The 12,306-nt window shown below is 37.0% G+C and overlaps 1 protein-coding gene across 1 annotated transcript; it reads right to left on the bottom strand.

Moving 5' to 3' along the window:
• Nucleotides 1-8,226: 8,226 nt before the first annotated feature.
• Nucleotides 8,227-9,204, bottom strand: LOC113239295. The gene has a single exon (XM_026476215.1). It carries the CDS (start codon nt 9,202-9,204, stop codon nt 8,227-8,229), a length of 978 nt encoding a protein of 325 aa, XP_026332000.1.
• Between the last annotated feature and the right edge of the window lie 3,102 nt (nt 9,205-12,306).

Genomic DNA, 12,306 nt, shown 5'->3' with positions numbered 1-12,306 from the left:
CAGCCTCACGGAAACTCGGAGTCCTGAACAAGGTGCGACGTTTTTTCGCGCCGGACCAGTTATGCCTGCTGAACAAAACACAGGTCCGGTCTTGCGTTGAGTATTGTTCGCACTTGTGGGACGGCTCCGCCAAGTACCTACTCGATGCCTTGGATAAATTACAGCGTCGTGCTACTAGAATTATAGGCGACGAAGAGGTCTCATCACGCCTTGAACCTCTGCAACTGCATAGAGATGTTGCATCGCTTAGCGCCTTTTACCGCATGTACCATGGTGAGTGCTCTGAGGAGCTGTTCAACCTCATCCCCTCTTCCCCGTTCCTGCTCAGAAGCACGCGTGCTGGCCTTCGTAGTCACCGTTTCACTACCTGCCGCATTCCATCGCGTACTAAAAGGTTCGGTGGCTCCTTTCTCTGCCGCACGGTTGACAAATGGAACTCCCTTCCGGCACATGTCTTCGCTCCCTCTTATGATATGGGGTCCTTCAAACGAGGCGTGAAGAGGCATATTGTAGGCAGGCAGGGTGGAGGCGGCTAGTGCAGTGAGGATTCCATCGCTGCACTAGGTTCCTTCACGTTTGGATACCACTTTCCACTTAACATCAGGTGGAGTGGAGTCATTTGCCTGTCAGGTATAAAAAAAAAAAAAAAAAAAAAGTAAAATGTTGTTCAGCCAATACATTACTGTTTGCAAAGCTCATTCCGAGTGAGATTTGGCAATAGACCAATAGGACCCAGTGACGACTAGTGCAGTGTCATCAACGTAGGATATTATTTTGCAGTCGGAGATAGCAAGTTGACAAAGCTTTTTAATGTAAATTTTAAACAAGGTGGGACCCAGTATACTCCCTTGCGGAACCCAAATGTTATCGGCAGTTCGTCACTGATACAGTACAAAATTTTTTGAGTGCTATTAGTCAGATAACTTGCAAATAATTTTAGCAAGAGCCCTCTAACACCTAAAGCTTTAAGTTTTTGTAGTAAAATGGGTACTGACACTGTGTCGAAGGCTTTAGAGAGATCAAGAAATATTTCAATGCATTTCGTTTTATTATCCAGGTTTTCAACTATATGATTAGTAAGGCTTAGAACAGCATCCTCAGTGGATACTCCTGACGTAAATCCAAATTGGTATTTTGAAATTATACCAAATTTATAGAAATATTGCATTACCATCAAGTGCAAGTGCGCGACCGTTCTTATAACATGATGTGAAAAGTTTAGATTATGCGGAGAAGATTACGAGTGTCGAAAAAATGCGCGCAAAAATCGTCTCTGCTTTCAAAGTTGTGGACTTAAATAATGTGTTAAGAAAGTTAACACGAAACTCTGCATAGCTGGTCGTGGCTCCGGTACTGTGGAGCTAGGTACTTCTAGCTATACTTCCATGTAACCTAAAGTTGGTAAGTACCAAATCTAAGTTACATAAAAACTTTTTTTAGTCAACTTTTCTAATTAATGTAAATAATTCGTAAATTATAACAACACCATTACATAATCATAAATAAAAAAATAGTTAACTAAGCGATCGAGAAAAAATATGTATTGTTCGGTGAAGCAGGTGGCGGGGTCAATATCCTCGCGCGGTGCATACAATCTCGGGACAATTTTGCAAAACTTTATTATATAATTAGCCAGAATATTGAACAGAATTTGAGTTCTTAATTTAGCATTATTTTAACAAACTGTATAATATTCACGGTATTAAACAATTTGAATTCAATAATAAAGTCAATTAAAAATTAAACTGTAGTTTAAGAAAATCTCCACGTGGGTTTTAAAAATGAAATCTGATTAACGGGGCATTTACACATTATATATGGCTAGAAATAAATTGTCTTGTTTAGAACACGTCGGTGAGAAATATAGGAGAATTAGAAGAGCTTTGGTATTCTTTTAAACATTTGTGTTCGTTAAATCTTACAAAATGCCTTAGAGATTATACAATAAACAAGATTTAAAATATTAAATAGTTATGCTAGAAATATGCTAGAAAAACGTCAGTCCGAATCCGGCTGGATCGAAGAATTTTTTTTGAGTGTTCTCTTCTTCATCTTTGTATTAATATTTATAACGAACTAGTGAGGTAATTTCACATAAAAAACGATTGAATATCAATTCAATAAAATATAAGGATTTAACATAACTGAATGGATTTTTTTCATTCAATCGGTTTATTAAAATTTATTAAGCATATTCACTCCTACTCTGAGCCAAAGACAACCACGCCACTTATCATTTCAATATTGGAACGTTGGTGAACAACGCACCTATTATTGAGAAATCGATAATATAGGTTCAGTTTTACCACCATAAAGTTGTATCCGCTAGAAAAACGTTACAGAAACAATTCCAACACCAAAAACTACGTTAAAGAACAAACCAAACTCAATAAGGTTTTGGATAACATTGACGTCGTCTGAGTTGATTCAATTTGAGGGTTATGAAAGGTTGTCTAATACTGAAAAGGAGCGATATGGTTAGCGACAGGATAACTACAACAATGTTACCTAGCCGCGAAGAAGGAAAATCACTTATTCTGGTGGTTTGTGGTAATTGTGAAAATTTATTTAGTGGACCAGATTCCACAGAATTTACCGCTATACGCGTTCTGAAAATTCAATTTTGTAACGACATTAGACTTTTACGAATAATGACCAGCATTTAGTGAAGAATTAAAAAAATAATGAGCAAAGAGTAATATGTTGATTTCCTGAACGAGACCGATTATAGTGTAACGACTAATGACGCAGCCACCCACCAGATGTGTTTTCCTTTTAAAACTACACTGCTATAAATGACATGGAATTTATTTACTTAATAAGTTACTAAAAATAAAGACTTATTTTAAATTATACTTTCCATAAGATAATTACTAAATTTACTGTTAGTTCATTCATTCATTTATTCGTTTAAAAACATTTCAAAGCTTACAGTATTTGCATTACCAAAACGCTTACAAGTACATCTGATTAAATTAAAAAAAAATACAAAAATAAAATTAAGAAAAATGATATTACGCAATACAATTACGATATGTAGCGCAACGGCACGCCGACCAGGTCTAAGTGCGCCAGCGCATCCGGGTTGTGTACCTGATTCGTCAGCAACCGAACGTAATGTATCAGCAGCGTTTCCTTTCTTCTTAGTACAAGTGTATCCATCCCCACCATGCCATTAACAAAGAGAGACGGATACCAGAACGGATAATACGCATAGAGTCGTTTATAAAGGTAACGTGCGAATTTACGCTGGATTCTTTCCAGCATTGTTACATATTTTGTTTCAGAGGGATCCCATATTATAGCATTGTACTCCAGCCGACTGCGAACCAAGGACTTATATAGGAAGAAAGAAAGAAAGAAAGAAACGTTTATTCAGCCAGCATCACACATTGCCAGTATACAAAGAGTTACAGTTACGAGCTGAAATGGATCCAAACTCAGCATATGTCACAGCTCAATTGCTGTAACGCTGGTTTTCAGTTGGAACCATTTTGAAGGATGAGATGGCACGATATTACTTAAAAAAGCAAACAAAAATTTACCGTTTATACTAAGAACATTGGAAAATTATTAACCATAAGATATTGCTACATAGTTAATTATTGACTATATGAAACACTGCAGCTACACCTTTTTTATGAATTTAGTTACCTACTAATTTACTAATCCACAACCAAATCACTCCTCCACTGCCAAATCAATATTTAACAGTGAAAGAGTGATTAGTTTGAAATTTGATATATATTTCGTTATTATGCTATAACATATAGAAAAGTATGCAGAAAGTTACATTTAAATATTATCCTTGCTTCATTTACATTTGTTTACATTGTACGAGTATGGAGTTAGATTCAGTTGTGTGGAAATAAATTTATTTTTACCTAGCCGCTTAATTGGAGCTCTAGATAGTATTGCTTTACCTTAACTTTAAAAGACTGAGTGGAGGAGAGGATTCGCAAGGGAGGGGGAATATTATTCCATATTTTGGCGGCCATGTATTTGAAACTACCCCTATAGGCAGATGTTTTATGAGGATGGACTATGAGAGCAACATTACGAGCAAGGCGAGCAAATTTTTGTGTTCTAGAGGACCAGGTGAGTTTATTGTATAGATAAAGAGGCCTACATGTTTTAACTACATTGAAGAGTAGAGATGCAAAATGAACCAATCGCCTAGATGACATGTTTAGCAAATTAGCACGATTAATGAATGGTGTAACATGGCCTCTTGGAGGAACATCGAAACAAAATCTTATACAGGCATTCTGTACGCGTTGCACTAGGTTTTTGGTTTTGGCTAGAAGTCGTGGACCATATACGGTGTCTGCATAATTGAATTTGGAAAGTACCAGAGACTCTACTAGATTAATGCGGAGTTCAATGCTTAGAAACCGGCGTACCAAGTAAAGCACTTTCAAACGATAGAAGCAGTTCATAGCTATTTCCTGAATATGCTTCTCAAACCTTAGGTCGGAATCCATTTGCACCCCTACATTTTTTACTATCGACGTGGAATCAATAACCTTATCATTCAATCTAATGACTGGTGAATAAGATACCGCCTCTGCAACTTGCTGCTTAGATCCTAGTATCATAAATTTAGATTTATCAGGGTTTAATTTTAAAGAATTACTGCACGACCAATTGTAGATGTTTCCTAAATCTTTATTGATCTTCTCCACAGCTGACTCAATTTCCTCAGGTCGACAGGAAAGATAAAGCTGAACATCATCAGCGTAAAGATGTGTTTTGCAATGTTTTACACAGTTAATGATGTCAGCGCTGTAGAGAATATACAATAAAGGTCCAAGAATAGATCCTTGTGGTACACCTCGTGTAACAGCTAAAGGAGAAGACAGTGCTACAGAGCCATTTGAATTACGCAATTGTACAATTTGTTTTCGGTCGTGGAGATAGCCGTGGAACCATTTAACTGCAGATACATCAAATCCATAATATAGTAATTTAGAAACCAACAAAGATAAGTTCAAATGATCAAAAGCACGTGAAAAGTCCAAGAGTACCAGAACCGTACACAACCCTGAATCTTGCGCTTCAAGAAAATTACTTGTAACCTCCATCAAAGCAGTAGCTGTGCTCCTGTTTTTTCTAAATCCAGACTGTGCCTGAGGAAGAATACTATTGTCCTCTAAATAGTCAATAAGCTGCTGGTAAACTACTTTTTCCAAGATTTTTGACAGACAAGGGAGGATGCTAATTGGCCTAAGATCTTTAAAAGTGGTAGGATTAGTGGTCTTGGGAAGGGGCTGTACTATAGCCGTCTTCCATTGTTTAGGGAAAGTGCTTGTGATAATAGATCTATTCACTAAAGATGTAATAGCACCAAGCGTGTTAGGAAGGGTTAACACAAGCGTGTCCAAACTGATTCCATCAATACCCTGAGCATTTGATTTCAAAGAGCCAACGATTTTTGAAATACAATCCTCTCCTACACAATTAATATAAAAATTGGAAGAACCAAATCTATGCGACTCGTAATAAATAATATCAGTCAAGTTAACTTTATCTGAACCAACTGGTTCTACGAAATATTTATTTATATCTTCAACAGAAGAGAGATGAGCAGGGAGATCCGTATCTGATTTAGGAGGGAGAATATGTAACTTTAAATTTTTCCATAAGGCTTTAGGATTTCTTATTTGATTATTAACATTATAATTAAAATAAGCGCGTTTTTCATAGAATAGTGAAGAATTTACTACACCATTCAATTGCTTGTAATATTGCTTGTGGGATTCCTCTTTAGTTTGCAAATAGCGCAAATGGGCTTTATTTCTCAAATTCATCATAAGTTTTATGGTGTTAGTGACCCAGGGATATGACTGTTTTTTAATTTGTATTGACTTAATTGGTGCATGAACATCATACAAATTGAGGAGTAACTCATTGAACAAAAATACCATTTCAGCAACATTGTAACATTCGGATATTCTAAACCATGATAAAATACTAAGGTCACAATTAAATTGACTGAGATTAATATCTTTTAAAGGTCTATAACTAATTATTTTTGGAGGAATCGCCGGCTTTCCAAAACCATACTCACAGATAATCAGGGCATGATTTGCCAGTTTACTACCAACCATATCAGTTTTAACACTTCGCGGGAGAATATCTGTACACACAACGTCCAAGAGTGTCTCGCTATGGTCTGTAAAATGAGTAGGAGATGTGACCACTTGCTTCAAATTATGAATATTAATGAAGTCAAAAAATTTTACAGAATTAACACTATCTGGTACCAACAAATCAATGTTAAAATCGCCAAGCAATATCAAACCATCACAAAGTCCCAAAGAACTAATAGAATCAGTCAAAGCATTCAAGAAAATATCAACACCGAGCCACGGGGGTCGATAAGCTGTACCCATAAAGATCCTGTTACCATTAATGTTAACTTTCAACCACATTTGTTCAACTGATGGACATACAGGAGGCTGCCAAACCCTAACTCTAATACTTTTTCTGACAAAGAAAGCCACACCACCACCACGTCCATTGCGAATGTTTAATGGTCTAGGTGTGCTCAGCAACCTATAATCAGACAAAATCGGGGCTCTACCTTCCTCATTACGTCGCAGCCACGTTTCATTAATTGCTAATACATCCAAAGAGTGATGATCCACTGCCAAAAAAAGCTCATTGTGATTTTTACTAAGTGAACCTGGGTTATAAAAACCAACAGTGAAAAACTGTTTTTTGTTAACCATTAAAGTGGGAAAGTAATTATTATAGCACATAAAGTTAGATACAATTATACACTAAGCGCAAGACACTGGCCGCCATTTGAATATATATAATAAATACATAGAAAATCAAACCACCCTCTCGGACCCAAATCGCGTATATGCGGTTTTTCAAATAAACCAACATTTTGACTTTGATCCGAAAAACTAGTTCCACCTCCCAGGCATAACAATCGCGAAAATCCAAAGATTCGATAACTATAAATATTCAAACTGGGAAAAGTAATTACTATAGCATACAAAATTGGATATATACAAGTGCTATTAGTTAGAGAATGGCTGCTATTCAAGTAACTATAAATAAACAAACTTACAAACAAAATAGGATACTTCACGTTGTTTCTGCTAGATGAATATTGAGTATCAAAATACTCACAAATTACCGACAAACAACAAATTATACAATGCAAAATATTTTCTACTATTATTGACAGTTTTCTCTGCTTTTTCTCTCTGTCCTTAAAAATATCAACGAAAAATACACAGTAACAAACTAGCAGCAATATCCTACATAGTTTAGTTAAGTAAAACAAACTATGTATATGGATAAAAAAAAGAAAACAAAACCAATAACATATTTGGCAAAAAATTAAAAATTGCGTAAACCTTAGGGTTGGATAACTGTAAATATTCAGACTCAGAAAAATAATTATTATAGCATATAAAATTAGATATAAGTAAGTGCTATGAGTTAGAGACCAGCTGCTATGCAAATAATTATAAATAATCAACACAAAGGAAAAGGGATACTTCACATTAATTCTGTCAGGTGAATATCGGTTATCAAAAAATTCACAAATTACCAACAAGCAACAAATATAGTAACGCAAAATACTTTCTACGATTTTTGACAGTTTTTCCAGCTTTTTCTCTCTGTCCTTAAAAATATCAATAAAAAATACACAGTAACAAATTAGTAGTAACAGCTTACATAGTTTAGTTAAGGAAAACAATCTTTGTATGTGCATAAAGAAACAAAACCAATTACATATTTGGCAAAAAATTAAAATTTGCATAAATCTAAGGATTGGATAACTATAAATATTCAGACTCAGATAAGTAATTATTATAGAATATAAAATTATATATAAATAAGCGCTATGAGTTAGAAACTGGCTGCTATTCAAGTAACTATAAAAAATCAATACAAACGAAATAGGATATTTCAAATTAGTTTTGTCAGATGAGTATTGAGTATGAAAAAACTCACAAATTACCAACAAGCAACAAATGAAGTAATGCACAATATCTTCTACAATTATTGACAGTTTTTCCAGATTGTTTTCTCTTTCCTTATAGATATCAATAGAAGATACACAGTAACAAATAAGTAGTAACAGCCTACATAGTATAGTTACAAAAAATAAACTGTGAAACAGCTTAAATAAACAAAACCGATTGCACCTAAGGTGAAAAACTAAGAAAATTAATGTGATTAAACTGTACAGATCAAACATTATCCCAAGCCAAAAGTTATGGCAATGTCATCCTCAGATCGCAGGCGATGTCGTTCCGCACCATGTTCTTTACGTGTGAAGATTTTACCGTCACGTGTCCATACATATTTGTAATTTGCACGCAGTGATTCACTGCGAGCCTTGTAAAAAATGTGACGGTTGAGTCGCGTTAGACGCTCATTAACATATAGTCGACGCTCAGGTGATGCCAAACCCAAACCAGCAGTAGTCGCATTTCGGCGGACACGCGCCGCTGACAGGAGTTCTTCACGCTGAGTACGACGCGCCAGTCGCACAACGATAGGGCCCGGGCGCAGGCTCTCCTTTGGGTCAGATTCCGGACGCCGCCGCAAAACTCCACCCACACGCTCAGCACTGACGATATCACGCTCCTCCAGCGTAACGCCCATCTTCATGGCGACTGCAAGAACGAGGTGAATGGGATTTTCATTTTTATCTTCAGGTATTCCTGCAATCTCAAGATCATTACTTAACAAACCCTGGTCACGATCATTCAGTTCGAGTTTCAAAGCAGCAATGGTTTTTTTGAATTCACAAACATCAGTGGGCTCTGGGTTGGACGAGCATTTCTCAAGATACTCCACTCGCTTAGTGAGTTCATCTATGCGATTGTTACATGCACCGACCGCAGAGGTAAGACTAGCGATGGACTTTCGAAACTCTTGCATTTCAGCACGCATTGACTTTTGAAACCCTTGTATTTCCACACGTACTGCAGATATTATATCATCGCGCAGCAAACGCATCTCAGCAACAATGACAGAAGACCCTTCCTCAGCCGCAGCCGTACTCAATAGTGCACTGGAAGGCGTATGACAGGTGGAAACAGAGTCCGTTCCAAGCCGCTTCCTAGTTGTGATATTCGATAAACTAGTGTCACCGGCACCAGAATCCAGCGTCGGCGAGCTGTCAACACACTTTTCGCACTTCCAATTAGACTTGTGCTCCTCTCTCATTGTATTATAAAAGCGTTTCTCGCTCACATTAGTACACATCAGATCATAATATCGAAGACAATGACAGCACTTTAAAAATTCACGAGTTTTAATTTCCTGCGAACACCGGTCGCACGTTATCTTCACAGAACATGCAGCTAGCTCCATCTTGCAGATCTTAGTGAAAAAACTGCGTTCGTTAAATTGCCAAGCTAACAATCAATACAAATGTCAAAGAATAAATCCGATGCTTATCGTGGACAAAAAAGTGCAGCAACGAAAAAACAGATGTCGCTAGACTGTTCCCAATTATTGAAATTAAAAATCAATTTACGGCACCCCGATATTAACACAATAGGTTATGTTAGAATTAAATCAGTCCAAAGACACTCAATATATCACTGTATTTATGCAGATGCACTGATACCAAAGTTCTGAAATACTTTTAGAGCTCTTAGACGGTTGATACGGCTAATAAAAAGATCCTCAAGCACAACACAGTCAAACTATATTTGATGTATTTTCTTCACTGATCCTTAACACTAATAAGAGATAACACTCGTACGGAATAATTAAGACATGTGTAACCGGATAACAATAAAATTTTGAATAAATAAAACTTTTAAACAAATTTTTAAAATTAAAATAACACAAGCACAATGTTGCTTAGACAGCAGCGCCCCTCCCAATCACCTAGCGTCACAGCAACTCCAGGATTCTTAAACTGAGAGCCGACTCTCATAATGAACCCTAATGTTTTACTGGCTCTGCTACAGGTGGAAGTAATATGCTATCGGAAGTCCAGTCTTGAATCCATTGTCAATCCAAGATCATTCGTCGTTTGGACTCTCGTCATAGGTGTGCCAGCCAGGTGGTAAGTAAAACATAATGGCGTTCGGCTGCGAGTAAAGGTGATCGACTTACATTTTGTCTCGTTAAAATATAAGCGATTTCTATCAGCCCATTCCGCAACTGCTTCAAAATCTAGTTGAAGCGCCTCGCAATCGTCAGTCCCATTTATTGTCATGAACAATTTTAAGTCGTCCGCGAACATGCGGCACTTGGAATAGCGGACAGACAGCGGTAGATCATTTATCATCATGAAAAATTGCATCGGCCCTAATGTAGAGCCCTGACTTACGCCAGATCGTGTATAATAGGTGTTCGATTGTAACATGACAAAAACTTCAAGAGTTTTAGTGTGAATCCGAAAGACGCCATCTTCTGTAGCAGCACGTCGTTGTCTACAATATCGAATGCTTTTTTGAAGTTAAAGTACGTTGCATCAACTTGTTGACCTAAATCCATCCCAGTCGTAACGAAATCGACCAAATTTATATGATTTGTAGCGGTTGAGCACGCTTCCCTAAATATGTGCTGGCAGTCAACGAGGCGAGGCCGAATCTGTCGCGTGATTTGCCTATTAATCATTGTTTCAAAGACCTTGCCGAATACTGACAGTATTGCTATTGGTCTGTACATCGTAACATCCACGACAGATCGACCACTCCCCTTCGAAACTGGAGTTACTCTGGAGATCTTCCAGTAATCTGGATATTTACACGTATCTAAGAATAAATTACACAAATATAGAAGAGGGCGCTCCAGGGCCGAAACAACTTCACAAGGAATGGAGGAACTTCGTCATGACCCGCCGCTGAATGAGGTTTCAACTTTTTAACCGCCACCCGTAACTCATTTATTGTCAGCCCATTAATCGACACATAACAAGCATCCAACCCGCTCTTGTTTTGCCGTGCCCACACAGGATCTAATCGCGACACGTTACTATGAAACACCGAGCCAAAATACGATGCAAAACCATCCATTGCATCCTGTCCAACAAGTAAGTTGCCATTATAAACATAATGACGTGGAGGTTGCCCATTACTCCGCTTTTCCCCAATATATTTCCAGAACTTTGTTGGCTCGCTTTTGATTACCTTCTCGATATGGTTGATTTTGATATGCGTTTCGTATCAGATACTTACTATGTGCGCGATAGTATTTGTACATTTCCCCGCTAAATTTGTTTCCCCGTTTTTGAATTTTTATAGATGATAGTACTTTGTTTCGATACAATTAATAATTTCTTTAGTATACCACGACGGATATACAAAATGTCTCTTATTGCGTTTACCTTGCTTGATAGGCACGAATTGATAAATGCAATTAAACAATTTGTCGTAAAAGACTCTGACTGCCTCGTCAACGTCTCGTACTTCGAACAAGTCCTCCCAATTGATGCCCAACAAATGTTCATAAAGCAGACGGAGATTGGCTTTAGGAAAGTTCCAGCGCGGTGCCAAAAGTGGATTAGAACGAGGAGGGCTTATTTGCAAGGGTGGCGCTTTGTCACTACGCTTGAATTTCGTCTCTATCTCGAGCGTGGGATGGTAGGCATCTCATGGTACCATTGGATCGGTAGACCTAGCAACCGCAACCTCCTTGGAATCCGGCCCACCCAGGACGCTTCAGGACGCTATCAGGTCCAAGACGCTTCCATACTCGTTCGTAATATAAGTATATTGTTGTAATTTACAGAAGTTCATAAAGAAATTAAATTGCGATTTTACATTAGCACTGCATATTAAATTAAATTTTAATTTTAATTACATTTTAATTAAAAAAAAATTATTTACTTACGATAAAGGTTGTATTTTTATTTTATTATCACCTTTGCACAACACTTTAAAGCTAAATAAGATCAAGTTAGTTTTATATGTATAAACAACTTCAAAAATACGTCACGACAATCGTGTGTGTTATTGTTTGGGCTGGTGATTTCGGTGTTTATTTATTGAAAACATACCGTAAGTAGCGTTTTTTAAGTTTACCCTAAATATAAATGTTTATAAACTATACTTTTAGGAGTAATTTCAAGGTAAACGTTAGAACCACTCAAACGGAATGTTACCATATTTATCCAAGTACACCAAAAATTTCATTAGTGCTTTTTAAGTGCAGGATTTGCGGTGTATTACTGCATTTTATTTGAGATATTTTTGTTGGTAGTACGGAGGGTATTTATTTAGCATTGCAGAATAATAATTTTTATTTATAAAAACTTGTATTTAAACTGAATGCTTTTCTAATTTGCGAAACCAGACAGCCGCCATTTTG

Source organism: Hyposmocoma kahamanoa, unplaced genomic scaffold (genome assembly GCF_003589595.1).
Source record: "Hyposmocoma kahamanoa isolate Upper Pololo Valley unplaced genomic scaffold, ASM358959v1 99824, whole genome shotgun sequence".
In the NCBI taxonomy this organism is placed as follows: Eukaryota; Metazoa; Arthropoda; class Insecta; order Lepidoptera; family Cosmopterigidae; genus Hyposmocoma; species Hyposmocoma kahamanoa.
This window is presented reverse-complemented; position numbering and strand designations above follow the sequence as displayed.